Source organism: Pan troglodytes, chromosome 2, assembly GCF_028858775.2.
Source record: "Pan troglodytes isolate AG18354 chromosome 2, NHGRI_mPanTro3-v2.0_pri, whole genome shotgun sequence".
Lineage (NCBI taxonomy): Eukaryota > Metazoa > Chordata > Mammalia > Primates > Hominidae > Pan > Pan troglodytes.
In genome coordinates this window covers 14,320,143-14,343,113 of record NC_086015.1, presented here as the reverse complement: position 1 = coordinate 14,343,113, position 22,971 = coordinate 14,320,143, and the positions used below count along the sequence as shown (strand labels likewise).

General features: G+C 48.4%; 1 protein-coding gene across 5 annotated transcripts; it reads left to right on the top strand.

The window, feature by feature from the left end:
* Window positions 1-1,492: 1,492 nt before the first annotated feature.
* On the top strand, window positions 1,493-22,183 carry SEC13 (SEC13 homolog, nuclear pore and COPII coat complex component). 5 transcript variants are annotated; one of them, XM_063805092.1, is made up of 11 exons: window positions 1,611-1,668; window positions 3,723-3,782; window positions 3,867-3,900; window positions 4,937-4,981; window positions 7,600-7,715; window positions 10,306-10,457; window positions 10,938-11,071; window positions 17,334-17,467; window positions 17,873-17,996; window positions 18,852-18,998; window positions 21,730-22,183. In XM_063805092.1, the coding sequence occupies exons 2-11, from the start codon at window positions 3,760-3,762 to the stop codon at window positions 21,841-21,843; spliced, it is 1,023 nt and encodes a 340-aa protein (XP_063661162.1). In that variant the 5' UTR covers window positions 1,611-1,668; window positions 3,723-3,759; the 3' UTR covers window positions 21,844-22,183.
* The last annotated feature ends 788 nt before the right edge of the window (window positions 22,184-22,971 follow it).

The following is a 22,971-nucleotide window of genomic DNA, read 5'->3' as shown; positions in this document are numbered from 1 at the left end:
ACCCGGGAGGTAGAGGTTGCAGTGAGCCAAGATCATACCACTGGACTCCAGCCTGGGCAACAGAGCTAGAGTCCATCTCAAAAAAAAAAACAAAACAACAACAACAAAAAAAAAAAAAACAGGAGATCCAAGAGATCCCCTGAAACCTGCCTTTGTTCCCTGCTCTAACCTAACCACCACCCCCTCACACCCCTGCAACAATTTCTCCACTAGAGGGCAATAAAAAATCTTGAAAGCTGCAGTGGGGTAGAAGAGTTGCCCAGAGGCCTGGCCCTCAATTCTAACACCCTACTCCCCTGGCCTCCTCTCCAAAGCTCCTTGACAGTTTGGGTCTATCACACTCTCTGAGCCTTAACATCTTCCTTCAAGCAGTGACCATCTCCAGCTAGGGTCCTTACTCCCAGTTTCAGCAGAGGAAACTGAAGGACTGTGACTTGCCCAAGGGGAGCCAAGGCCTCCCCCAGCTCATCTGCCTCCTTAATGTCACAAGGGGCCCAGGGCTAGACCATATGTGGCTGAGGCGGGGAGCCCAGGCTCTGTCCTCCAGTGTGGCATTCTCACTGCGCTTGTGGGGAGCCTTCAGCTGCCCTACCTTGTGAAGCCAGAGACCTGGGGTTGGGGACCCTGAGGATTAGGTCTGGGGCTCTAGCTGCAGGAGCCTGGCTGAGATCCTTCATTGCCTAGGGGGGTCTCCTTGATGGGACTTACTCAGGACCCCAGGGGATCGGTTTGGAAGGGGCAGTCCTATATAGGGGTTAGGGATGGCAGGGCCAGAGGTCCCAGCCTCTGGCGAGGGGCATTCCCTGGCCTCCTCTGCCCTGGTCCCAGTCCTTGGGTACTGAGAGGGAGACTACAACAAGGAAGCACTAGGACAGTCTACTTACTCCTAAGATGTCACTCATCCTACAACATTCATCATAAGACCAGTCGCACCCAGAGCCGTAGTGAGGCGGGTGAAGCTACAGATAGATAGATGATAGATAGATAGATGATAGATAGATAGATTTTTTTTTTTTTTACAAGAGTGTCTCTCTGTTGCCCAGGCTGGAGTGCAATGGTGCAGTCACGGCTCACTGCAACCTCCGCCTCCTGGGTTCCAGCGATTCTCCTGCCTCAGCCTCTAGAGGGAATCCCAGCCTGTAGCTGGGACTACAGGCGCGCGCCACTATGCCCGGCTAATTTTTGTATTTTTGGTAGAGACGGGGTTTCACCATGTTGGCCAGGCTGGTCTCGAACTCCTGACCTTAGGTGATCCACCCCCCAGCTCAGCCTCCCAAAGTTCTGGGATTACAGGCATGAGCCACCGCGCCCGGCCGATAGTTATATTAATCCTTTCTTTCATTTATGGATCTCAGGAAAAGGGCAGACTTGGTCGGGAGAGTAGACCCACCAGAGCTTCAGATTCCAAAGCCCTCCGGGTCAGGGTCACTGCGGCAACCAGAGCCCCAGCCCTCTGGTCTCGCACGTCACTGGAGGATAGGGGCTGGGCCACGGGAGGGCGGGGCGCGCCCTCTGGAAGGCGCGGAACTGCTGTGCGAGCCGAGCGCGTTGCTGCCCGGAGGCTCCTACGCCACGGCCCGCCGGGCCCGGCGCCGGAAGTGAGCTGTTCCGAGGCGCCGCCGGGAGCTGCCACGTCCGAGACCTGGAGCAGCCACCGCCGCAATCATGGTGAGTGTTGGTACTGAGGAGGCCTAGCAGGGTGAAGGCCACGGTCGCGGCCTTCACGGGTTCCTCGGCCGTCCTGAGTCCCAAATCCCAAGCTGGAGCCGTTCAGCTCCCCTCCACCGCTTAGAGATTTGGGGGGCTCTGGCCCCGTCCTTGCGGACCATTCCGAGGGGAGTCCAGAGGTGAGGCCGAGGAACCTCCCTGATTTTGCGGGGCGCGCCGCTCCTGCGTCTCCTGCCAGTCTCCCTTCCTTCTTTTCGGTCAACAATTGAAAACAAGACGAGGAACAGCAGAGGAGCTACTGTATACCGAGCCCTCTGCATTGTTCGTAATCTCAGCCTGCTAACAGCCTTGTGAGGAAGGTGCTATTCTTCTCAACACTTTACAGATGAGGCCACTTGAGGTTCGGAGACGTGGAGCCTCTTGCACAGCTGCTGAAGTGGTAGTAGAGCCGAGATTTGAACCCTCCTAACCATTCCTTTCTGCCGCCTACTGCAGCTCCCAGCAGAGATGATTGAACTGTTGCTCGGGGTAGGGCCCCCAGGTAGGATGGGCACCACGGGAAACGTAAAGATGGCCTGAACGACCCTCCGAAGGCAGGGGGCTCAGGGTTTTTTAAGTCTCTGTGGCATCTGCAGTGTACATTCACTTCACACTTACTCCTTGAGTGAATGAATGACTGAAGGAGAACTAAAGAATGGAAGTATCTGGGCTGAGCCTGGAATATCTAGTACATGCATTCTTTTAGAAACATGGGTGTGCCTCAGCAGCAGGTTTGAGGGAACCTGCAGGAACCTAGAAATCAGAACACTGTGTTCTTGTTCTGCAGAGGGTTAGGTGTAAATCACTCACCTCTGGCTCTTCCACTGCAGGTTAGAGTTGAGGCTTTTATGCTCTGACATTCAGCTCATCCTAAATGAATTTTTAACTCATTATCTGATCTCAAAGAGGTGAATTATTTTGAGTGCAGGTGTTAACAGGGACCAGATAATACCAGGTCCCTGGGAAGAAGTACTCTAAGAAGCTCTCTCTTTCTCTCTCTCCCCCTCCCTCTCTCTCTCTCCCTCCCCACCCTCCCTCTCTCCCCGCTCCCTCTGCCTCCCCCCTTCCTCTCCCTCTCTCTCTCTCCCCCTCCCTCTCTCTCTCTCTCCCCGCTCCCTCTTCTTCCCCCGCTCTCTCCCCGCTCCCTCTTCTTCCCCCCTTCCTCTCCCTCTCCCTTTCTCTCTCTCCCCCTCCCTCTCTCTCTCTCTCCCCGCTCCCTCTTCTTCCCCCGCTCTCTCCCCGCTCCCTCTTCTTCCCCCCTTCCTCTCCCTCTCCCTTTCTCTCTCTCCCCCTCCCTCTCTCTCTCTCTCTCTCCCCGCTCCCTCTTCTTCCCCCGCTCTCTCCCCGCTCCCTCTTCTTCCCCCCTTCCTCTCCCTCTCCCTTTCTCTCTCTCTCCCCCTCCCTCTCTTCTCTCTCTCTCTCCCCGCTCCCTCTTCCTCCCCCCTTCCTCTCCCTCTCCCTTTCTCTCCCTCTCTCTCGCCCTTCCTCCTTCCGTCCTTTTCTCTCCCCCTCCCTCTTTCCTCCCCCCCCACCCCCCCACCCCCCCGCCTTCTCTCTCTCTCTCTCTCTCATTCAGAAGCGTGGTTCATCAACCCTGACTGGTGGGTGAGAGTGGTTAGAATTAAATGCTGATTATTTCTAAGGTCCTTTGGTAACCTGGTTGAAACTACCTCTCAGTAAACTTTCTTCCTGAACCTACTTAACCACAGCTTTACAGAACTCAGTGTAACAACTGCTTTACATTCTAGACAGGCAGCCTGGTGGAGTGAAGTTTTGTGGACTCAGCATTAGAAGGTTAGGGGATGGGGCTCTTTTCCCAGCTCTGCCTTGAACTAGCTCTGTGACTTTGGCAAGTGCTTTCTCTTCTCTGGGCTTCTTCATTTCCTTAGTCTGTCGCAGGTCTCTGATTGACTGTGCCCTTGGTACCCTGCCCTCCCCGCCTTCCTGTGCACTTTGTAACCTATACAGCTCGGCACATGGAGGAAACTCCTTATTGTCCTTACTTGCCTTTGCAGACTTCGGGGACCTGGTTTTTAGAGAGTCTAGAATCTGATGAGAGAAGCTGTGCTTACTTGGTGTGTACCTCTTGAACTGCTTTGCAGCCATCCTCTTCCACTGTCTGCCTTTCTGAAAACACAAGTCAAACTTTATACCTGCAGGGCTTGTGCTGGAAAAGATGAAATGGGGAAAATGGTAAGAAATGTCTGTTCCACACTGAAACTTCTTTTAAGTCCTCTTTTCTATCCCAAGAATTTAAGAGAATAGTGGTTGAGCAAAGAAAAAAAATAACAGCTTTTGTTCATTTCCTTATTCATTCAGCAAATAGTCACTGAGTTCCTTCTATTTGCAAAGCACTGTGCTGGATGATTTGAGGGGATTTGAAACTGCAGATGGCTCAGACCATGGCTCCAAGGAGCTCACCTTCTAGTGGGGAGAAGAAACAGCATAAAGTGTTGTATGTGTTCCTTGCTGAAGATATGCAAGAAAGTCCAGCCATTTGAGGGTCTGAGAATCTTCAAGAAAGGTGATGGATGGCCCTTTTTGAGCTGGACCTCAAAGAATAGATAGGAGGGTGATGACCATGACACCATGTTCCAGCCCTACAAACTGTTCAACTCTGGATCCCACTACGTGACGGACCAGGGAGCAGCCTCAGGAAAAACTCGAATCAAGTCTCCCAGTCTGAAGTAATAACCCTGTTATGCATAAACTGCCTGGAACATCAGAGGCTCTGTCATCCAGGAAAGGAACACCAGCTGTAGCTCCCTTGGGGTCTCTCCTCAACCTTAAGGGTAGCCAGGACTGCTTGCCATTTCCCCACACACATCAGGCTCTCTCAGACCTCTTTGTCTCTACTCGTGTATTCCCTCTGCTTGGCTGCTTGGACTGGTATTTTCCCCTGTGCCACCTGCAAATTCCTACCCATCATCTAGGGCTCAATTCATGTCTACCACCCCAGCCCCTCAGGCTCCTACAGGACACACAAACCACCATTAAAGAATTTATCTTGCGACACTAGCGTTATTCGCGAGCTTCTCAAGGGCAAAAAGTTCCTCTTATTTGTGTCTGTATATCCAGTTCCTAGCACAGTGCTTGGCAGAAAGAAGGTACTTAGAATGAATGCTTACTGAATGAATGAATGAGTGAACAAACAAATGCAGTCAAGAACTTGAGATGGTTGTATTCTAACTGCCATGAGTTAATTTACCAGTGATATCTTTGGTTCTAGGTGTCAGTAATTAACACTGTGGATACCTCCCATGAGGACATGATTGTAAGTATTAATATCACCCTCCCTGGAGGGGTGTGGACATGGGCATTTTTGTGGGAGGGAAGCAATTTGGGGTTTTCATTACCCCTTTCTGTTGATCATTCATGGATCCAGGGTGGCTTTGCAGTGGTTGCCTATCAGCCTGTAATCTCGGGGTATGGCTAGGCTCCCTAGCAGTGCCCTCTGAGTTGTCAGGACTGTGGCAGTCTAATCACTCTCTGCTGGGAGGAAGCTGGGAATAATTTGTAGTACTAGGCTGTCAGTCTTCCAGCCAACACAATAACCTGCTCTCGGATGAAGGCTGAGTGGGTAGGGAGGTTTGACAATAGTCTTCCCACCTGTCTTCCTCCTGCTGTCACTTCTTAGCCCCACTGGAAAGGGGGGTGAAAAGAAGAGAGTGTAGAAAGATGACTCAATACAAAGGCAGAGGGCAGCCACAGTGAAAGCCCCAGGCAGAGCCCAGTCAAACCACCAAGACAACAGGCCAAACAAGGCCCTTTGAACCAGAAGTCCGCACTCAGGGCATTTCCTGAGAGGTAAACACAAGGCTCAGTATAAGAGGACAGGGCTGCAGGAGAAGGTCCAGAGGTTAAAGTCTACAGCAGGAAAAACACAGACTCTGCTTCATTCAGGGCCAAGCAGCCTTTGAGCAAGACCCAGGACAGCTGGCTGACAGTGTTTCATGTCAGGGTTCTTGCCCTCACAACCTGTCCACCAACAGTTGCTTTTGGGTTTCTGAGAGGTTGTCTGGTCCCAGAGTTGTATATGTTCTCTGGATTCAGTCATGAGTGGTCTAGCTGTAAGACCACACCTCCTTGGAGATAGCATGGAATCATGGGCAGGAAGACCCAGTCTGAGACTCCCTAGCCAATATCTTAACTTTTCTGAGCCAGCCTCAATTTACTTACGGGAAAAATAATGGATATGCTACCTACTCGTATGAGTTTGGTTTGAGAACTAGATGAGGCCAAGTAGTAATGACAAACATTTGCATGCTCACTGAGTGTCAGGCCCCATGCTAAGTAGTTTTCTTTTCTTTTTTTTTTTTTTTTTTTTGAGATGGAGTTTCGCTCTTGTAGCCCAGGCTGGCATGCAGTGGCATGATCTCAGCTCACCGCAACCTACGCCTCCCGGGTTCAAGTAATTCTCCTGCCCCAGACTCCCAAGTAGCTGGGATTACAGGCGTGCGCCACCACTCCCAGCTAATTTTGTATTTTTAGTAGAGGCAAGTTTTCTCCATGTTGGTCAGGCTAGTCTCGAACTCCCGACCTCAGGTGATCCGCCTGCCTCAGCTTCCCAAAATGCTGGGATTACAGGCGTGAGTTTTCATTCAATATCTTGTTTAACCTTCATAACAACTGTTGAGACAGATGCTGTCTTTAGCCTTATTTAAAGATAAGGGAACTAAGGCCCATAGGATATTGGTAAATAATAAAGATAAGGAAACTGAAGCTCAAGGAGATGAAGTGTTTTCAAAGTTTGCACAGCAGGTAAACTAAGGAGATAGGATTTAGATCTGAAAGGTACTATGTCCTGCCTCCTTCCACTGAGAAGCATGAGAAGTGCTTCAGAAACACTCCTCTACTGCCTGCCCTCCAAGAAACCAAGGCCTGATACAGTGGAGGGAGTTCCCAAAGAAAAATCAGGATGTGTTCCTTGCGTAGGGAGGTGAGAATTCCCATCTGAGCCAGACAGAATGAGTGCCTTTGAATGGGCATAATTGCCCCTGGTGGCCATGGGAGTGCAGCTGATAGTCCTGAAACTCCCAGGGTGGGACAGCTGGGGAAAGTGACATCCATTGGAATAGGCAGGGCCAGCAAGCAGAAGGGACCAGGGTGTTCAGTGGTGCAGGAGGCATGGTGCCTCAGAGACCATCACCCTGCGGACAAGGATCTGCAGGTAGGGGCCAGGCCTAGTTCTGCATGCTCAGTCAGCATCAAGGAATTCGGTTCACAAGTGGTGAGAGCAGCGACACTTAAGGCATTGTGTTCCTTGGGTGGAAAGTCTGGGAAGCTCTGGGCACACTACTAGGGAAAAGGTCGAGCAGAAACCCCAAAACAAAGGTCCACAAAGGATCCAGGGCCAGGGCTGGAAAGAGCCCAAATATCTGAATGGAACCCTGTGTCCAGGCCAGAGCTGCATCACAGAAGACCTGACTGGGGACTCCAGGCAGTCAGAGGCCCACTCCTTTGGCCTGCTCCCATGCATTAGCATCAGGTGCTAGGGCTGAGCTGAACCCAGGGGTATTCCCCTTTAGCCCACAGAGCCTAAGAACTGAATAGGGCCTGAGAGGATGGAGGAAGAAGAGGGCAGCTAGGCCAACTTTTTTTCTCCCATACCCACCCTGCGGAACAGGAATGGAAGAGCCCTTCCCTGAGGTGTGTAAAGGGTCTGTGACACCAGCTGGGCATGGCTTGCTTTGTCCATTTCAGACAGACACTGCCCATAGGTGAAGTGAGAATGTCCACATGCTAGCTTCCTGCCTGAGGGTGATGATACTTTGAGATCAGATTGATTTCAGGGAGATTCTGGTCCAAACTAGACTCTGTGTAGTGACAGCCCTCACCCCACCCACCCACCCACCCAGCCTGCAGGCTTCCCGAGCTGTCCTCCCTTTGCAGCACGACGCCCAGATGGACTACTATGGCACCCGCCTGGCAACCTGCTCATCAGACAGGTCCGTCAAAATCTTTGATGTGCGCAATGGAGGGCAGATCCTTATCGCCGACCTCAGGGGGTAAGTGCTGGCGAGCCCAAGGAAGGGCTCCAGGAATGGTGTGGGTTCTCAGGCCCTGCTTCAAGCGTGGGAGCAAAGCATGGGAGCCCAGATTCAGAGCAACCCCAAAGCACATTTAGCGGAGAGGACGCTGGGATCCCAGCCAGCCTGGCTGTCCTCAGCGGATGTCCCCAGGGATGATGCTGTTAAGGGCACAGGTGGATACAGGTGTGAATCTCAGCTCTGCCACTTTATATGTACCCACTAGAAGACCCTGGGCAAGTGAGTCAGTTTCTCTCTCAGAGCCTTCTTCTGCTCATCCTCAAAATTGGGCCAATGCTACCTCCTATCCAGCTAGTGTATGCAAGGCCCTGACACAGGGCCCAGGACACAGTAAGTCTTTAGAGCAGGCAGCTACTGCTACTTTTAAAAGTGGTAAACAGTACCATTTCGTTCAAGTTTAGCCAGTATGACCTAAAGTGTCACAAAAGCATCACCGTAAGAATAATGTAAGAATGCTATCATTTTATAAATCCCATTGTTCTGCCTATATGCCCGTGGCACGTGTTCAGTGATTATTTACAAATGTTTGACCTGCCCTGCTCCCTACTGAGATTCTTGAGGAAGTCCTGGCTCATTTTTATGGCCACATCTCTACTGCTTTCCCTCAGCTCACTGCCTTTCACATATTTGTGGGTTTGCCTGGGTGCCATGGATCTCCAAGGGTTCTGTGAATAGAGTTCAGGGGTTGATGAATTGGGACAGGGGAAAAAAAATGCATTTTCAGTGACTCTGATATTTAGCATTTCCTTCAATTATGGATGTAGGCCAGAAACTTCAGTAGTATTTGTAGTGCCTGTCACTTTGTCACCAGTAGAAGTCGCAGATATTGTCATCACACATCACGGTTACTTAGCTACCTCAAAATACCACTTATGCTCATCACAACTTTGAAATTACAGTGGTTATTAGACCTGCCGCTAGGGTTTGTTGCTTGAAGTGTTAACAAAGAAGTACATGCATCACTATCTCATAAATTGCTTTATAATATTTTGATAACAGGCTGGGCAAGGTGGCTCACGCCTGTAATCCTTAACACTTTGGGAGGCTGAGGTGGGAGGATGGCCTGAGCCTAGGAGTTTGAGGCTGCAGTGAGCCACGATGGTGCCACTGCGCTGCAGCCTGGATGACAGGGTGAAACCCTTCTCAAAAAAAAAAAGTTGATTACTGTATAATTTATAATTGAATTTTCTTTATAAGCCTAGTTCTGTGTGTTTTGTACATTAGTCTGATGAGGGTCCATAACCTTCCCCAGAATGCACAGAAAAGATTAAGAGCCATGACAGGTGGGTGCTCAGCATGTGTTTGTTCACTGAATTAAAAAGCATAAACTAAGTCAGTGTCCATTTGGGGAAATGGGCCTAGAAGCTCCCCCTCTGTCTGAGTGTCAAATGATCAAGTGACTGAGGAGCCAAATCAAGCTTCTCTATGCAGGAGCCCCCCAGGCAGGCAGAGAGCTGCTGCAGTGCAGCATGTTGGCCAAGGCAGTTATGTTTGCTGTGACTCTGTCCTTTCTGCTGTTTTTCTTACATTCAAAGGATGTGAAATATTGGAGGGATAAAAAAAATTCCCACCCCATTCTTTTTTCCCCTTAGTAAAAACTGTGCTAGTTGTTGGAAGATTGAGTCTACTCAGTTTCATTAGCAGCAGCTTTGTAGGGACTGGGAATGTCCTGTTGTCCCAGCCAGAGGGAGGAGGAGACTTGAGTGTGTGCAGCCCACGGTGAAGGAGTAAACCAGGAGCAGCACTAATAGCTAATGGGTATTAAGTGGTTTTTTCTTTCCTTCTACCAAGCATTGTTCCAAACTTTATGAAAGAATTCTTATTGATGTCTCCATTTTCAGGTAAAGAGACAAAGATATCCTTGCCTAAAGTCAAGAGCTAGTGAATGGGAGAATGGGTCTGGTCTCCTAACCACTAACTCTACCATGCTACTCTACCTCTTGAGTGCTAAGGTGCAAAACCTTCCCTGGGCCAGAGAAATGGTCACCGTACAAAGCCTGGCACAGAGCATGTGCTCAGATAGTACCTGTTATCAGGTGAATGGATAAAGATCAGAAGAGAAGGGAAAGACATGCCTTTCAAACAAATTAAAAGAGTAGTGGAAAACATCAAAGTGAAACCAATAATGCCTCCTCAGGAAGCTGACCATCGGGAAGGATGAATAGCAATTCAGTCTACAAATATTTCCTGAACACTTCTGGCTGGAAACCTTGGACCAATTAATGACTATGCTGTAGACAGTACATACAGACAGTGCTGGCTGCAGTCTGGGCAAGTGAGGCTCCTGCCTGGCCAGGACAGGAAGGCTGACCCAGAGGCTCAACTCTCTCTCAAAGGCTCTGTGACCTTAGGTTGCTTAACCTCTTAGGACCTCAGGCTCCTCACTGTCCACTGAGCACCCCTTTTGCCATGGCATTGTATAGTTCTCCCTTTGAAGTTCTTAAGCAATTCTGCCCTGATATATCGTCTCAGGGAGCCATTTAGTTCTGTCCAAAGTAGTGCCTGCAGAGGCACTGTGGGTTCCTCTGGCCTATCTCTCCCTTTGTAGTCATGAGGGTCCTGTGTGGCAAGTGGCCTGGGCTCACCCCATGTACGGCAACATCCTGGCATCGTGCTCCTATGACCGGAAAGTCATTATCTGGAGAGAGGAAAACGGCACCTGGGAGAAGAGCCACGAGCATGCAGGACACGACTCCTCAGGTATGCTGAGCTTGGCAGCAGAGCGGGCAAGGGGACCACTGGGTAAAAAAGGACTCTGTCCCGGCTGGAGCCCTGGCTCCCTGCCCCTCGTGGTGCCTCTTGTCTGTCCCTTGAGCTTTGGCTGGCTTTTCTGCTAGTCTGTCCTCAGCTGAGTAAGGCCCTAAGACCTAAAGCCAGTCCAAAGCAAATAAGAAAAGACAGGTGAGTTTCTCTTCAGGATTATTCATTGCAAGGACTACCCTTCATTCTCAGATTGTTTTCCTACCCACTTTTTTGTTAGATAGACTGTAGGTTATGAAATCGTGGTATTAGTAGGTGATAGGGTTTTTTTGTGTCCTCAGTTGACCAAGTTACAGCTTCCCCCGGTGACTCCTACAGTTGTTTGTTGTAGACATTTAGTAAAACAGTAAATCTGTGGAAGGCGGGACCTGGGGCCGCGGTCTCCCTGCTTTGCTCACTGCACTCTCCCTCTTCCCGCAGTGAACTCGGTGTGCTGGGCCCCCCATGACTACGGCCTGATCCTGGCCTGTGGGAGCTCGGATGGGGCCATCTCCCTGCTGACTTACACCGGGGAAGGCCAATGGGAAGTAAAGAAGATCAACAACGCTCACACCGTGAGTCCATCCCCTGCCTTTCGTGCAGTGAGAGCGCCTGCCTTGCCCTGTGTCTGCTGCAGCCTCCCTAGAGGGTGGCAGGGGAGGGTCCCCGCTGGACAGTGGGCCGGGGAGTGGTCAGCTGACCAGACATGATTGCTCTAGAGCAGCTTTGAGCCTCTCTGCCCTGAAGCCAGACCAGGCAGGGCTTGGCACTGCTTCCTTGTTGTGTGCTCCCAAGCAGGGGAGGGCTGGTGCAGCAGCAGCCTGCTCACTGCCACCTTAGCTATGGTTGCCTCCAGGTGACATGCCCTGCAGTAGTCATTGGGACCCTGTAGAATGGAGTGGTGTTATTAAAACTTTTCAAAAGTATGTGAGCTATGCATACATTTAAGAAAGATTAATATAAACAAGGTCATTCTTTACCCAACTTTTGGTGAATCAGCGAGTGACAGTGGTCGTGATGTTGGTGGTTCAATCAAGGAATAAATGTTTGCAAAGCGAACATCAATGTCCTACCTCCCACCACCACACAGTTCAAAAACCAACAATAACCAATGTGGGGGGCTCATATGACTAATGCCACATCGTTTGCTGTCATGCATCTGTATGATTATTGGATATTTTATGAGTTTAATTCTACAATAATTTGTATCTATTCTTTTTCTAATCTACTCATTCCAGTTCAGGGTCACAGGTGGTTGGAGCCTGTCCTGGCAGCTTAGGGCATGAGGCAGAAGCCAGCCCTGGACAGGATACCATTCCACCAGAGGAGCACTCACACACACCCCCACACTCACACTGGGACAATGCAGACGTACCATTGAAGTGAACATGCACATCTTTATTGTGTGAAAGGAAACCAGAGTACCAGGAGAGAGCCCACGCAGACACAGGGAGAACACACAGACTCCACACAGGCAGGGGCCCCCGCTGGGAGTTGTGTTTTTTTTTAATCTTGTCAACATTATAATGAAATGAAATTGAGGATCAGTTGTACATAGAATGAGACAATCTGTGGTCTTTTGTGACTGGCTTCTCCTACTTACTATAATGAGTTCAAGTTTCATCCATATCATAGCGTGTATCAGCACTCCATTCCTTTCTATGGCTGGATAATACTCCATTGTGAATATAGACATTTTGTTTATCCATTCATCAGATGATGGATGTTCTCGGCCTTATGAATAATGCTGCTATGAACATTTGCAGATAAGTTTTTGCATGAACATATGTTTTTAATTCTCTTGGGTCTGTATCTAGGTGTGAAATTGCTGAGTCATATGGTAATTCTGTGTTTAACTTTTTGAGGAACTGCTAAACTGTTTTGCAAAGTAACTGTACCCTTTTACATTCCCATCAGCAGTGTATGAGGGTTCTCATTTCTCCACATCCTCACTAACATATGTCTGTCATTTTGGTTACAGCTGTCCTAGTGAATGTGAGGTGGTATCTTATTGTGATTTTTTGGGTTTGTTTTGTTCTGTTTTTTTGAGACGGAGGCTTGCTCTGTCACCCAGGCTGGAGTGCAGTGACATGATCTCGGCTCACTGCAACCCCCGCCTCCCAGATTCAAGCAATTCTCATGCCTCAGCCTCTTGAGCAGCTGGAATTACAGGCACACGCCACAACACCCGGCTAATTTTTGTATTTTTAGTAGAGACAGGGTTTCACCATTTTGCCCAGGTTGGTCTCAAACTCCTGGCCTCAAGTGATCCGCCCACCTCAGCCTCCCAAAATGCTGGGATTACAGGTGTAAGCCACCACACCCGGCCCTTATTGTGATTTTTATTTGCATTTTGCTAATCAAAGATGATGGTGAGCATCTTCTGGGGGCTTTTGGAGAAATGACCGGGAGGGGTTTGCACTCTGTAACACCGAGTGAGTGGAAGCGGCCCACAATAAGAAAGGCTGAAGGGGCGGGAAGAAATCTGAGCTCTGTGATCCTCCAGAGCAAGCCTCTGGGACAGGGCCCCTCAGGAGGAAGAACTGCAGGAAATGAAATCACAGTTGAGCTGGATAGGGACACAGGAAAGGAAGGGTGAGATGTAGACCAGTGTGGGGAAGAGGAACAAAGACAGGAGCTCCTGAAAGCCATCTCCCACGTTTTTAACACTACACAGAAACAAGGGAGAGTTCTGAGCTTAGACTTTCCTGAGCCTTTCTTACCAGGAAAACTCATCTCACCTAAAAATAACAGAAAAGTATTTGAAGTGAAATTGCATACAGTTGTTATATAAGAAACAAGAATATGCAAAATAACCTCCCTGCAGACAATGAGAGCACATTAGAAAGACATGCCCACATAACCGAGCCAAGCTGTAACCTGCTATTTCAAATCAAGCCAGGTGACATTCTAACAATACAAAACAAGAGAGAATAGTGTAAATCAACTTTTTAAAAATCAGAAATAAGGTGACAGAACTCAGGAAAGAATTAGAATTAAAAATCATTTCAGAAGTAAAGAAAGACTAAGACGAAATGCAAGTGTCGATGAACACAGCAGATCCTGCCTGAAAAGGATAAACAGTGTGAAAAAGGAAACATTTCAAGAGCAAAAAAATGAAGAGGTAAAAAGGTTTTGACCAAAAGTAAAGACAGGCAGAAAGGTCAGACATATGAATACCAGGAGTCCCTGGAAAGGAAAACAGAATACCAAAAAGTAATCCAGAAAACTTTCTTAAAATTAAAAAACAAAGATTTGAAACTTGAGATTGAGAGATCATACCCCACACTTAACAATATCAGCCGGGCGCAGTGGCTCAACCTGTAATCCCAGCACTTTGGGATGCTGAGGTGGGCGGATCACCTGAAGTCAGGAGTTCAAGACCAGCCTGACCAACATGGCAAAACCCCGTCTCTACTAAAAATACAAAAATTAGCCAGACGTGGTGGTGCACACCTGTAATCTCAGCTACTCGGAAGGCTGAGGCAAGAGAATTGCTTGAACCCGTGAGTCAGAGTTTGCAGAGAGCCAAGATCACGCCATTATAATCCAGCCTGGGCGACAAAGCAAGACTTGTCTCAAAAAAAAAAAAAAAAAAAAATCAAGGCCAGGCATGATGGCTCAGCCTGTAATCCTAGCACTTTGGGAGGTCGAGGTGAACTCCTGTTTGAGGCCAGGAGTTCAAGACCAACCTGGCCAACACAGACCCCGTCTCTTAAAAAAAAAAAAAAAAAAAAAAAAAATTCAACCCAGCATCACCAACAAAAAGATATAATTCTAGTAAAATTATTAGACTTTAAAGAAAATTTTGGGGGGTTCTAGAGAAAAGGAACCTTGTGACTTAAAGGGGAAAGACAATTAGATTATTGTCAGACTTTTCAATAGTAAGGATTGGTGCAGAAGAAAAAAGAATAACATGTTTAAAATACTCCAGGAAAGAAAGTGTGAGCCAAGGATTTATAACCAGGAAAATTGACTTTGAAGTTCACACAAAGACTTATACACAAAAGGTTATAGCAGCTTTAATAGCCAAAAACTGGAAATAGTCCACATGTCCATCAACAGGTAAATGATAAGTTGTGATATATCCATACTTTGGAAATACTGCGAGCAATAAAAAGAAATGACTGCAATAAAAAGAAATGACTTAACAAAATAAGATGAAGAATAAATTTCAAAATAATTATGCTGAGTGAAAAAAAGAAGAAAAAGGACACACTGTGATTCCACTGCTGTCATATCTAGGAAATGCAGCTGAGCAGGCCCACGGTCACCACGATTGGGGGCTGCAGGATGGGGAGATGGATTACCAGGGGATCCGAGGAAACTTTTGGGAATGATGGGCATGTTCCTTATCTTGGTTGAGGTGATGTGATGATCCTACAGGATATATTTTTGTCAAAATTCACCAAATCATGCACTTGATATGCAGTTTATGTCAATTATACTATATCAAAGCTGTTTTTAAAATTAGCTTTTGAGTGTAAAGGATATGAACTATTATCAATATGCAAGAATTCAGGGACTATTGTTTCTAGGAGCCCTTCCTGAGAAATCTACTAGAGGATACAAGTCACACAACTAAAATGACTACAAAGACTTCAGCATAAATATATAGTTACTTGTAGAGAACTAAGACGAAATGAGGGTTAAAAGGCTGGGCCCAGGGCAGGCACAGTGGCTCACACCTGTAATCCCAGCACTTTGGGAGGCTGAGGCAGGCGGATCACCTGAGCTCAGGAGTTCAAGACCAGCCTGGCCAACATGGCAAAACCCCATGATGTGGTTTGGCTGTGTCCCCACCCAAATTTCATTTTGAATGCCCATGTGTTGTAGGGGGTACCCAGTGGGAGTTGAGTCATGGGAGGAGGTCTTTCCCATGCTGTTCTCTTGATAGTGAATAAGTCTCACAAGATCTGATGGTTTTATGAAGGGGAGTTCACCTGCACAGGCTCTCTCTCCCTTTTTGCTGCCATCCATGTGAGATGTCACTTGCTCCTCCTTGCCTTCTGCCATGATTGTGAGGCCTCCCCAGCTACATGGAGCTGTAAGTCCATTAAACCTCTCTTTTTTTTGTAATCTGCCCAGTCTCAGGTATGTCTTTATTAGCAGCGTGAAAATGGACTAATACACCCCGACGCTACTAAAAATGCAAAAATTAGCCAGGCGTGGTGGCACACACCTGCAGTCCCAGCTACACGGGAGGCTGAGGCAGGAGAATCACTTGAACCTGGGAGGTGGAGGTTGCAGTGAGTCAAAATCGCGCCTCTGCACTCCATCCTGGGCAACAGAGCCAGACTCTGTCTCAAAAAAAAAAAAAAAAGGCAGTGGCTCACACCTATAATCCCAGTACTTTGGGAGTCTGAGGTGGGAGGATCACTTGAGCCTACGAAGTTTGAGGCTGCAGTGAACCATGATCTTACCAGCCTGCACTCTAGCCTGGGTGACAGTGAGACCCTGTCTCAATTTAAAAAAAAAAAAACTGTTAATAATAAATAAAGAGGAGAATCAGTCATCTTTGGAAAGTGATAGAACCAGTTCAGAAAGAATCAAGCGTTTATCCAGCCTTTCCTTTTTGACCTTCTATTAGTCTGTTTTCTCGCTGCTGGCAAAGACATACCCAAGACTGAGCAATTTACAAAGGAAAGAGGATGGAGAACTCACAGTTCCACGTAGCTGGGGAAACCTCACAGTCATGGCAGAAGGCAAGGAGGAACAAGTCACAGCTTACGTGGATGGCAGCAGGCAAAAGAGAGAGCTTGTGCAGAAAAACTCCCATTTTTAAAATCGTCAGATCTAGCGAGACTTATTCACTATCATGAGAACAGCATGGGAAAGACTTGCCCCTGTGATACAATTACCTCCTACCAGGTCCCTCCCACATCACGTGGGAATTCAAGATGAGATTTGAGTAGGGACACAGCCAAACCATATCAGACCTCTATCCCTGGGTAACTGAATAGTTAACGAGGAGAAGTGTCCCTATCTGGAGCATGCCATGCAATAAATGACAAAGAAAGGATGGAATTAGAGTATCACCATTTTGCAAGCCCCAGTGAATTAAGAGAGGCCTGAGTTATTGACAGCTGTTAATATAAGAGACAATCTAACGTGCCTCCTGATGAGAGAACGCACCAGCTCTAGTCTTGCCAAAGGGATCACACCTGAGTCTGTCCAGTCTTGGCTCCAGCTGACAGTTTTCAGGAATTCAGAGGAACATACTGAACTGCATATGAAGCAGCAAAACCCAGACCGAGAGACTAGGCTCTCTTCAGCAGAAAAATTGTAAGGAAAAAAATCAGAGGAGGAATCTGCAAAGTAGGAGATGTAAAAAACATCCAAAAAAATGTAATGGACAAGACTAAACTATAGTATCTAGGGGTGCACATTTGGGTGATAAAATGGGGGGGAAATGGGTTAGAAGTTAGGGCAGTGGTTACTTATAGTGGAAGAGGGAGCTGTGATTAGGAAGGGCATAATGACAGGGCTTTTCAGGCAGGTGGCAGAATTTTTGTTTCTTGATCTATTTATAATAAAAGATTTTTCTTAAAAAAAAGCTCCAATGTACCATTCTTTCATGTGTTTAGAAAATGTCCTGTTTCTTAAACTTGTGGGAGTTCTTAATTTCTACTTTTAGCGCACACTGCAGAAAAATGCACACACTGTTGGGATCCTTGAGGGAGAATTCTGAGCAGTGGACCACATGATGAGTGCTTCATGTCAGCCTTCACACACAGTCCAGTCCTGAGAAGCGGAGGGGAGAGGGACAGCAGGCTTGGGTCTGCGGAAGCAGTGTTCTCTTGCAAGGCAGAGTCACCATGTGTCCCATCTTTACAGATTGGCTGCAATGCCGTCAGCTGGGCCCCTGCTGTTGTACCTGGAAGCCTCATAGACCAGCCATCGGGGCAGAAACCCAATTACATCAAGAGGTTTGCATCAGGTGGCTGTGACAACCTCATCAAGCTGTGGAAGTAAGTAGGGATGTGTGGCCTTCTCTTTGAGGGGACACTTCTACCCTTTACCCTACTCACCATGACTCAGCCACACTCGCAAGCAACAAGGTCACCTTTCTTTCTCCCTCCTGCCAGTAAAATACTGTTTTCAATCTGTTGGAGGACATCCTTGAAAAACAACACAACACCTGCTCACCTAATTCCCAACTGTTGGAGCTGACTCTTTGGCTGTGGAAGCAGAGCATTTTCTGGAGGGTTTTTTTTTTTACAGCTGGGGTGAAGGGAATAAAATGCCACAAACTCCATGAATGAAAGAAGAAAGATGGAATCGCTTCTCCACCCCAGGCAGAGCCTGTTGGGTTGGGGAGGAGTTGAGGTGTGGGAACGGCCCCCTGCTGATTCTCTTTCTGTCCCCACTGTTAGGGAGGAGGAGGACGGCCAGTGGAAGGAGGAGCAGAAGCTAGAAGCGCACAGTGACTGGGTTCGAGATGTGGCCTGGGCCCCCTCCATCGGCCTGCCCACCAGCACCATCGCCAGCTGCTCCCAGGTCAGCCCAGGGCCATGAGTATCCCTTGTCATTTAGTCTCGAGTCAGGCCCATCAGCTCTTAGTCTCCTTAGCAGAAAGTCCTCTGGGAAGGTAAAGGGAGAGCAACAGGCACCTTTGGCCCAGAGCACAGGGAGTCAGGTCATTGTGTGGGGAAGTCTTGGTCAGAAGCCACAAGTGGCCTGCCTCCACTGAGATGAGACAGCTACAACAGAACCGGCACCAAGAAGGAGGTGGATTCGGGATGAATTTTCCCTTCTGACCCATGTGAGACTAGGGAGCCGAGGTGCCCAGGTGCAGTTCCAAGTGTTCCCAAGCAACGATGGGGTGGGATGGGAATTATAGGCTCAGCTACCGAGCCACCCTTCCCAGACAGCAACGACGGCCAAGGGTGAGCCTTCAGTTATACACCACCACCCTCAAGGGAGCCAGCTAGGCCTTTCACATCATAGGAACCTGTTTGGTTTGGTTCTAAACTTGAGATTTTTGTGCTTTTTTACTTGTGCCTTCTCATTCTTGGAGCTTGGTTTTTGGAGAGCTCTGCCCATTCAGTTGAGAAGGTATAGACGGCCAGTGGAAGTGACTTGGCAGGCATGAGGAAAACCCCAGAGAAAATCTGAGTTAGCAATGCAGACAGAGTCCACCTCCGAAACCCGGATGAGAAAAGGAATCCAGGAGACTTTTAACCAGTGTGAAGAGACAGAAACAAAGCTGTGGACGCCCCAGAGGTCCTCGGCTCCCCTTTGAATCCCCCACCCTGTTCCTGCAGAGAGGTGCCGGGTGGCTCTAGACTGGGAGGACATCACAAACGCAGGAGTCTTGACTCCATCTCCTGACTCTATCCTGTTTCTTCCTAGGATGGTCGTGTGTTCATTTGGACCTGTGATGATGCCTCAAGCAATACGTGGTCCCCTAAATTGTTGCACAAGTTCAACGATGTGGTGTGGCATGTGAGCTGGTCCATCACAGCCAACATCCTGGCTGTCTCTGGTGGAGACAATAAGGTACATACCCATTCCCCGTGGCATGGTGGACACAGCCTGTTGGTCTTCAGCCCGCCCACTAGAGAGGGCACTTGACATTCCCATCTGACTGCAGGCTGGGCAGGAGCCTTAGCCAGGACTGCGTTTTGATTGTGCCTCTTAGTTACATCATTAATGTCACAGCCCCTGAGGTAGTATTAACACGTCCCCCTTTCACAGATGAGGAAAGAAGCTGACAGAGGCGATTTGACTTGCATGGGGGTCCCAAAACTATGAGGTGGCAGAGCCAGTCAGGCCCATCACCCTACTAAGCATTTGGTCACCTCATGGTGATGTTCAGTTAGCTGTGCCAAAAAAGCAAGTGTATAAGAACCCATAAACAGAAGAAGATTGGGGATTTTTTTTGTCCATAACACTGAAAAGGCTTTTTAAAAACCTTTAGAGTTTATGAATACTTGTTATGCTGGTAAGAGGTAGGTACACAGTGGGTGCACTGGAAGAGTTTGCATTTTGCAGCTGAAAGAGTTCTGGAGACCAGCCTTGTTATGCTGGTAAGAGGTAGGTACACAGTGGGTGCACTGGAAGAGTTTGCATTTTGCAGCTGAAAGAGTTCTGGAGACCAGCTGCTCAGGGACACAAATGTACTTCACACAACTGGACTGTGCAGTTAAAAGTGGCCAAGGTCATTTTATGTGACGTGTATTTTACAATTAGAAGGAAAAAAGCTACCTGCAGAAAGGAAGCAGTAACAAGCCATAGCCATCTGCCCAGCTGAATTCCCCTATAAGACAGAGGATCTCTAACGCAGCAGGGTCAGTTCCACGTGGAGTGGCTGTGCTGCGTTTTCAGGCATATCTGCTCTGCGTCTGAAGTGCGAGTTGGTCTGGATCCTGCCAGCCCTTGCTGCTTCTCTCCCTTGCCTATGTTGGTCTTTTACTGTTTCCCAGTGGCCACTTTGGCTCCATGTCTTACCTTTCATTTGTGTGGCTCACGGCACAACCAACACAGGCAAGGCAGAGAAGTAGCTGGTCTCCAGAACTCTTTTCAGCTGCAAAATTGAAACTCTGTACCCATTAAATAACTCCCTTCCTCATTGCCCCTCCCCAGCCCTGGCAGCCACCCTTCTCCTTTCTGTCTATGTGAATGTGACTGCTCTAGGGACCTATCTAAGTGGAATCATACAGTATTTGTCCTTTTGCGACTGAGTATGTCACTAGCAGTATGCCCTTAAGGTTCCTCCATGCTGTACGTAGCATGTGTCAGAATTCCTTTCTTTGTAAAGCTAAGTAGTGTTGCATTGTATAGACAGCCCACACCCTGTTTCTACATTTATTCCTCCACCAAAGGGCACCTGGGCTGCTGCCACCTCTTAGCTATTGCGAATAGTGTGGCTGTGAACATGGGTGTGCAGATCTTGAGAGCCTCTGCAGGCAGCTTTTCTGGCCGAGGGTCCCTTTCATCTACAGTGGTCCCAGAAAGATCTAGCAGGCCCCCTCTCAAAGCCATATTTCTAGTGAGTGCCAGAGTCAGGACCAGAACCCAGGTTGATGGCACTCAGGGCAGACCAAGGGACCCAGATTGCCTCAAGCAGGCCCACAGTGATTTTTTTACAAGGCTGTAAGCAAGTGCCTGGCTGTGCATGCAATGTTTTGGGGTCCCCGTCACTATGCATTTAGGCTTCTTGCTCTTCTTTATAAGCATGTTTCCTTTTGCTGTCTCCATAGCACCCTTACCTAAAGGACTTAGTATGTTTTCAATGCCAGAGCATTCTGCAGTGTGTTGAGTGAATAGTTTGTCCCTAAAGCAAGAGTTCTTAAAGTCAAAATCGTTATTTTCATTTTTAATCAAACTAATATATGTACATAGGTTTAGATTGTTTTTGTTTTGTTTTTTTTTTTTGAGATCGAGTCTTGCTCTGTCGTCCAGGCTGGAGTGCAGTGGCGCAGTCTCGGCTCACTGCAACCTCCGCCTCCTGGGTTCAAGCGATTCTCCTGCCTCAGCCTCCCCAGTAGCTGGGAGATTACAGGTGCCTGCTAGTTTTTTTGTGTGTATTTTTAGTAGAGACGGGGTTTCACCAGTTCAGGCTGGTCGCGAACTCCTGGCCTCAGGTGATCCACCCATCTCAGCCTCCCAAAGTGCTGAGATTACAGGCATGAGCCACGATGCCCGACCTAGATTGATTTTTTTTAATGCAGCCTCCTAATTTTCTCTCCAGGGGCAAACCTTTTCAGCTCTTAGCTATTTCTTACACAGTTTACTTCAGTGTAGAAACAACATATTGAACTGTTACCTTCCTCTACCACAGTAGGTTTCAAACTGCAGTGTTGTTAAACCTGTTAAAACAGATTGCCAGCCCCACCCCCAGAGCTTCCTAATCAGTTGTTCCAGGCCCCAAGAATCTGCAGTTGTAGCAAGCTCCCAGGTGACCGATGCTCTGGTCTGGGGACCACACTTGGCGAACCCTGCTCCCTGCCACCCCATATCCTCTCGCTGTAGCTCTGTCACAGTTTGCTGAATACAGTATCCTGTGTTGACATCATCATCCACAGCTGCTGTTATTGTTACTCCTTTTTTTCTGTGAGTTTTTATTCCTGGACTCTCATTTTGGTGAGATTTCAGTGGAGGAGGGACATGCTCTGTTCACCCACAAGCCTCTGGTCAGTGGTTCTTGATGAGGATGAGGCTCATATTTAGGGCACAGCAGAGGGAAGGGCACAGACCCGTGATAATCTGCTTGTGAACTGACTTGCAGGTGACCCTGTGGAAGGAGTCAGTTGATGGGCAGTGGGTGTGCATCAGTGATGTCAACAAGGGCCAGGGCTCCGTATCAGCGTCAGTGACAGAGGGCCAGCAGAATGAGCAGTGACAAGACAGGTGGGGCCTGGCTCCCCACCCGCCAGCTCCAGGACTGCCCCTTCCTGGGCCAACTAACCAAACAACTGGGAAGAGCCCCCAACTCCAACAGGATTATTTTCCCAGGAGGAGTTACAGATGCAGCCACAGATTGATCATCTGCCTTAACATGATCGGAGATGCTTTGTAATCTACTGTCCAGCTGAAAGCACTCATGTTACGAGGAAGAAACTACAAGTGATGTTCAAATCTATTTTAAACTATTTTGGGTCATTTTTATGTACCTTTGGGTTCAGGCATTATTTGGGGGGTTTTGTTTCCAAAGTAACTAAATAAAGTCATATTGCTTATAATTCCTGCTGCGTTATCCTAACCACCCCCCCACTCCACCCCACCCCACCAGCTCAGTTTGACTCTTGTCGGTCCACGCACTAGAACAAACATTCACAAAGGCCATGGCTGTGATGGCCTGGCTTAACCCCACGCACAAAGGTGGCTTGTCACTGCATGAGCATCTCTGATTCAGTTTATACTGAAAGCACCATACAGAGCACTGGACTCAGCCTTTGGTGACAAGGACTGTAGCCCTGGGTCTGCTACTTACCCTCTCGGTACACATCCTCTTCTGCAGAATGGGACTGATACAGTCTGCCCTACAGGATGGCTGCAAGATTCAAACACGCTAGTGCATCTGGTGACCTACAAAATGCCACGCAGATGCAACGCGGTATTAACCAAACACCAATAGTTAAGATGCTGGCCCAGAAAGTGGGCACGATTCATTTAGTTTATTGACCCTGTCAGGAAGTTTATTGACCCTGTCAGGAAAAGGAGGGCCCCATGATGGGAGACCTAACTGACCCTGAACCAGGTATCACCTTTCAGCAGAGGCCCTGTGACCCTGACAATCGCCATAGCCATCACTGAGCCTGCAGTGAGCCAGACCCTACACTGGATCTTTCACACATTCGCTAATTTAAGCAACACGAGAACCCCGTGTGGGTGTACCCAGTTCACTGATGAGGAAGCGCTCAGAAGGTAGAAGCCCTGCCCAGGACTGTGCAAACATAAAGCCAGCGTCAGGGCCTGGCCCATCTCAAGAGTTACTCCCCACTGTAGAATCAGGGTGGGAGCTGGGGGG

What these genes read in the sequence shown, in the direction of transcription:
- SEC13 (XM_063805092.1), top strand. Translation starts at nt 3,760, where the DNA reads ATGAGAGAAGCTGTGCTTACTTG. An exon ending in AAGATGAAATGGGGAAAATG is followed by an intron (nt 3,901 to 4,936) that starts GTAAGAAATGTC and finishes CTTTGGTTCTAG; the next exon opens with GTGTCAGTAATTAACACTGT. An exon ending in TGCAGGACACGACTCCTCAG is followed by an intron (nt 10,458 to 10,937) that starts GTATGCTGAGCT and finishes CTCTTCCCGCAG; the next exon opens with TGAACTCGGTGTGCTGGGCC.